Source organism: Trichomycterus rosablanca, chromosome 13, assembly GCF_030014385.1.
Source record: "Trichomycterus rosablanca isolate fTriRos1 chromosome 13, fTriRos1.hap1, whole genome shotgun sequence".
In the NCBI taxonomy this organism is placed as follows: Eukaryota; Metazoa; Chordata; class Actinopteri; order Siluriformes; family Trichomycteridae; genus Trichomycterus; species Trichomycterus rosablanca.
The window spans coordinates 16,653,068-16,659,067 of record NC_086000.1 but is presented as its reverse complement, the minus strand read 5'-3'; the positions used below and the strand labels follow the sequence as shown (position 1 = coordinate 16,659,067).

Sequence of the window (6,000 nt, the reverse complement as noted above, 5' to 3'; positions counted from 1 at the left end):
CCGGTTATAACGCAGCATCCTCTCGCCTTTGGGGTACCGATCTCACGGGCTGTTTTATTGACTCGAACACTAACGCGCACACGGACCAGAGTCTGCATTCACAATGAGGAACGCACAGCGATCCATCCCGGCGTGAGACCACATCTCAGCCGAACCCCGCTGATCACGGCCATCTGCGCCGGTGTTTCTAGAGGTAAAGGTGAACATAACGGCCACCATGTTGGACCAGGAGCTGAGCAGCTCCGTGTCTAAAAAGACGATGATCACTAAACATCTCCGAGTGCGCAAGAGGAGGGAGATGCTGCTGGCGCAGTTGTGCGTGGTGTGCGGGATGCTGCTGGCGGCCTGGTGCATCTCTGCACTGCTCACCAAAACAGGTGAGTGAGGAGAATTGTCCAGTATAACGGCCACGAAGATTATATTGTAATATAGTAACCTAACGCAGGCAATAAAACTGTAGATTGTGCGTTAGTCACTTATTATCACTCAGCGTGGACATGTGATTTTAATGTTCCTGCTGCGTGTCATTCGCTCCGATGCGCAACTCAGTGTGGAGGATTTGGAAGGGATTGATTAAAATGATTGCAAGCGTATTTGCAAATGACACTTGAACGTCAAGTAGATACTGTAGCACCCGTGCAGCTTCACTTTTGAGTAGTTCAGTATTACTGGATGTGACTACAATAAAACGCACATTACGCGTCAGTCTGCCCGGTGCCGCAGTGTATTAAACAGTATAAGACATATTGCGCACATTACTGTCCTATCTGCATGTCTACAGCTGCACAATATATGCATTAGTGGTTCTAATAGCTGCATGATTAAAACTGACCCATGTGATGAGCATGAAGGGTAAAGGTGCACAGATAAGTTAGTAGGTATGCGCGATTCGTAAACGAATCGTTCATTTGAACCGGTTCTTTAAAATAATTGTCAAGTTTGTTTGTTTGTTTATTAGGATTTTAACGTCATGTTTTACACTTTTGGTTACATTCATGACAGGAAACGGTAGTTTATCTTCACACAAGATTCATCAGTTCACAAGGTTATATCGAACACAGTCATGGACAATTCAGTATCTCCAATTCACCTCCCTTGCATGTTTTTGGACTGTGGGAGGAAACCGGAGCTCCCGGAGTAAACCCACGCAGACACGGGGAGAACATGCAAACTCCACACAGAAAGGACCCAGACCGCCCCACCTGGGGATCGAACCCAGGACGTTCTTTAATTGTCAAGTCGGTTCACAAGCTTATCAAAGTGTTAGCAGTGCCTACGCAAAGTAACTTAGTGGAACACAAGAGTAGCATGTAAAAAAAAGTTACTTAGTTAAAAGTAATGATCCTTAACAGTAGGTAAATAATAAACAAAGATTGTTTACAAATGAAAACATTAGCACCTGTAATGTTTGAATACCTAATTTTCACCAGTTTGTTTTCAAAGTCGTTGGCAATTAGTTTCACAGCATCTAGGGTTAAAAACAATAAATATTCTTCAGCATTTTGGTTTATTTCTGGCTCATTCCTCTTGGCAATTACTTTCAATTACCCAATGTTATTAGGGTCCCTTTGATTGGAATACACTTCCAGTCCTACATACTGGTGCTGGTCATAAAATTAGAATATCATGAAAAAGTTGATTTATTTCAGTAATTCCATTCAAAAAGTGAAACTTGTATATTATATTCATTCATTACACACAGACTGATATATTTCAAATGTTTATTTCTTTTAATGTTGATTATAACTGACAACTAATGAAAACCCCAAATTCAGTATCTCAGAAAATTTGAATATTGTGACAAGGTACAATATTGAAGACACCTGGTGCCACACTCTAATCAGCTAATTAACTCAAAACTCAGTCTAGTTCTGTAGGCTACACAATCATGGGGAAGACCAAAAGACGACCATTGACACCTTGCACAAGGAGGGCAAGACACAAAAGGTCATTGCTAAAGAGGCTGGCTGTTCACAGAGCTCTGTGTCCAAGCACATTAATAGAGGCGAAGGGAAGGAAAAGATGTGGTAGAAAAAAGTGTACAAGCAATAGGGGTAACCGCACCCTGGAGAGGATTGTGAAACAAAACCCATTCAAAAATGTGGGGGAGATTCACAAAGAGTGGACTGCAGCTGGAGTCAGTGCTTCAAGAACCACCACGCACAGACGTATGCAAGACATGGGTTTCAGCTGTCGCATTCCTTGTGTCAAGCCACTCTTGAACAAGAGACAGCATCAGAAGAGTCTCGCCTGGGCTAAAGACAAAAAGGACTGCTGAGTGGTCCAAAGTTATGTTCTCTGATGAAAGTAAATTTTGCATTACCTTTGGAAATCAAGGTCCCAGAGTCTGGAGGAAGAGAGGAGAGGCACAGAATACACATTGCTTGAGGTCCAGTGTAAAGTTTCCAGTCAGTGATGGTTTGGAGTGCCATGTCATCTGCTGGTGTTGGTCCACTGTGTTTTCTGAGGTCCAAGGTCAACGCAGCCGTCTACCAGGAAGTTTTAGAGCACTTCATGCTTCCTGCTGCTGACCAACTTTATGGAGATGCAGATTTCATTTTCCAACAGGACTTGGCACCTGCACACAGTGCCAAAGCTACCAGTACCTGGTTTAAGGACCATGGTATCCCTGTTCTTAATTGGCCAGCAAACTCGCCTGACCTTAACCCCATAGAAAATCTATGGGGTATTGTGAAGAGGAAGATGCGATACGCCAGACCCAACAATTCAGAAGAGCTGAAGGCCACTATTAGAGCAACCTGGGCTCTCATAACACCTGAGCAGTGCCACAGACTGATGGACTCCATGCCACGCCGCATTGCTGCAGTAATCCAGGCAAAAGGAGCCCCAACTAAGTATTGAGTGCTGTACATGCTCATACTTTTCATGTTTATACTTTTCAGTTGGCCAACATTTCTAAAAATCCTTTTTTTGTATTGGTCTTAAGTAATATTCTAATTTTCTGAGATACTGAATTTGGGGTTTTCATTAGTTGTCAGTTATAATCATCAACATTAAAAGAAATAAACATTTGAAATATATCAGTCTGTGTGTAATGAATTAATATAATATACAAGTTTCACTTTTTGAATGGAATTACTGAAATAAATCAACTTTTTCATGATATTCTAATTTTATGACCAGCACCAGTATATTTCTAAATATCAATACCAGAAGTATTTAGTACGCAATGTACAGAAGGATCAGTCATCTGAGCACTGGTCCCGAGTTTGTAGCTGTTTATTCTATTGAACAGTATAGCTGATTTACCACATGATATACTGTGTGTATGTGTGCACGTATGTGTAGTGACGAAAAAACATGAATCACTTTGATTTATCCACTTTTAACTGGCAAAGACAACTTCGTACTTAAATATGAACTAATAGTATGCATTAATAAACATTGTTTTAGGATGTATATGTATTTTAATTTACAGGGATGTGTTTGATATGGCCCTGTGTTATTTTGCTTTTATTTATGTTTGCCTATTTTTTAAGAACTTTAGCTTTTTCACCATTATTGTTACAAATTGCATAAAATCATTCAAATCAAAAGAAACAATGTTCATAATAAATTCTCGTGCAACTTGCATGAATTTCTTTCAGCATTAATATCCAAAACCTGATTCATTTTCATGTCATTTGTGCATAATACATTCTGAAGTGTTTGTGTATTATTTTTAATATCAGTTGTTATTTGACCATGTGTTTATGCTTGTAAGTAATATATAGAATTTTGAAAAAGTAGACCAAAGTAGTGAAATTCTCACATAGTAGTTACAGTGTGAGGTAAGGGACAGTGGTAGCCTAGTGGGTAGCGCTTTGGGCTATCAACCGGAAGAATGGCGGTTCAAATCCAGGCTCTGCTATGCAGCCACTGTTGGGTCATTGAGCAAGGCCCCTAACCCTGTCTGCTCCAGGTGCACCGTACGATGGCTGACCCTGCGCTCTGACCCCAGCTTCCAAACAAGCTGGGATATGCGAAGAAAGAATTTTATTGTACTGTACACCTGTATATGTATATATGACAAAGTATATCTTCTTCTTCTTCTTCTTCAGTAAGTAAAAAGGCATATTATGAAATTTTTTTTATTACACAGGATTATATGCAACAATATATTTTGTGAACAAATTTATGACACTAAGGACGAAAGTATTGGGACAACAAGCTTTTACGACATCCCATTCTAAATCCACAGACATTAATATGAAGTTGGTCTCCCCTTTATATATATACAGTGTATCACAAAAGTGAGTACACCCCTCACATTTCTGCGAATATTTTATTATATCTTTTCATGGGACAACACTATAGACATGAAACTTGGATATAACTTAGAGTAGTCAGTGTACAACTTGTATAGCAGTGTAGATTTACTGTCTTCTGAAAATAACTCAACACACAGCCATTAATGTCTAAATGGCTGGCAACATAAGTGAGTACACCCCACAGTGAACATGTCCAAATTGTGCCCAAAGTGTCAATATTTTGTGTGACCACCATTATTATCCAGCACTGCCTTAACCCTCCTGGGCATGGAATTCACCAGAGCTGCACAGGTTGCTACTGGAATCCTCTTCCACTCCTCCATGATGACATCACGGAGCTGGTGGATGTTAGACACCTTGAACTCCTCCAATGGGTATATAAAGAATTTAATGATAACAGCCGTGTCCAAAAACTTTTGTTCATAGTGTATTTCTCTTAGTCAGATAAAAGCAGCTTTTTCTTAAAGCAATTTCATACAGTAGATTTGCAAATATGCTAAAAATTGGGAAACACTGGTGGTATTGAAGACAAGGGAGGTCAAAGTCAAATTTTACATACAGTACTCAGTGTTTAAAATAAACATTAAAGTTGCAGTATGTAACTTTGTTACAGAATTAAAGTGTTGTGTGCTGCTTGCTATTGTTTAAGATTCTTGGACTGAAACGTAGGTGAATGTTTGAGGTTAAAAGTTAGTAAATGTATATACACACTTGGGGCCAAAAGTATTGAGACCACTAGTGAAAAAGCATGTATTTTTATATTTTTCTAAAAGATGTTTTAAAAACAAATCACATCAATATAACATTTTGAGTTGTAAACATTCTAGATTTGTTTAGTATTTGGAATGGTCATATTCATATGAGGTGAATAATGGCTGTAAATGCATTTAAACAGCTTCTGATAAGTATCAAATCCACATGCTTAAAGTGGTCTGAGCATATGTGCTTCAAATCTGACCTTCTGTTCAATAGAATTGGCATGCTCAATTTCATAAACGTGATTCAATTTATACTGTTGGGCTAAATAATCTGTATTCCCCATATTTAAAGGTAATAGAGGTAAGCCTAAACGTGTGCAGATTTTTCTTGATTCTTAAACCAGCTGACTCAAGGCCTAAGAATATGCACATGCTCACTTGAAGCCCTGCCAGTAAGCTTCTGGTGGGCTAATTAAAAAAAAGATTTAAGCATAAGGAGGCAAAACACACAAGCTAGCATAGTTTGCTAAATATGGCTTGCAGTTAGCATGATCTGTGGGTTCAGAATGCCCACAAGCAGATCCCTGACTAGACAGTAAACAATAAAATGCTGCCTGCCATTAGGTAGCATTAATCAGGTTTACTCTATAATAATTTACTTTTTAACTATTAAGCAGTACAGGATGAGTAATTATTCCAGTGATTGATTCTTAAAATTCTATTTCCAAATTTGGCTTTTGCATCTTTACTGATAAGTCTGAATGGTCCAAGCTAAAACGTGGACTCATCTAAATATAAGCACACACTACCACATTCAATCCATCCAGGATGAGACTGGGCACAGAGAACTCCCAAGAACTCCCAAGCCTATGTGTACATTTATCACAGTAGCATGACTCTCACACACACACACTGCCGTCTGGATGCTTAAAGGTCAAACATTTAACACTGGTTTTCATCCTTGCCCTACATGGACTGAGGTTGCTCCAGAATTCCTGAATCTTTTCACAATATTATGAACAGTAGATTGA

The 6,000-nt window shown here is 39.1% G+C and overlaps 1 protein-coding gene across 1 annotated transcript in view; it reads left to right on the top strand.

The window, feature by feature from the left end:
- slc24a4a (solute carrier family 24 member 4a) overlaps positions 1-6,000 on the top strand; it is a 31,434-nt gene continuing 25,434 nt past the window's right edge. The window contains exon 1 of the mRNA XM_063007929.1: positions 1-377. Coding sequence (XP_062863999.1) covers positions 218-377 — 160 coding nt within the window. The 5' untranslated portion in view covers positions 1-217. The remainder of the gene's footprint in view (positions 378-6,000) is intronic.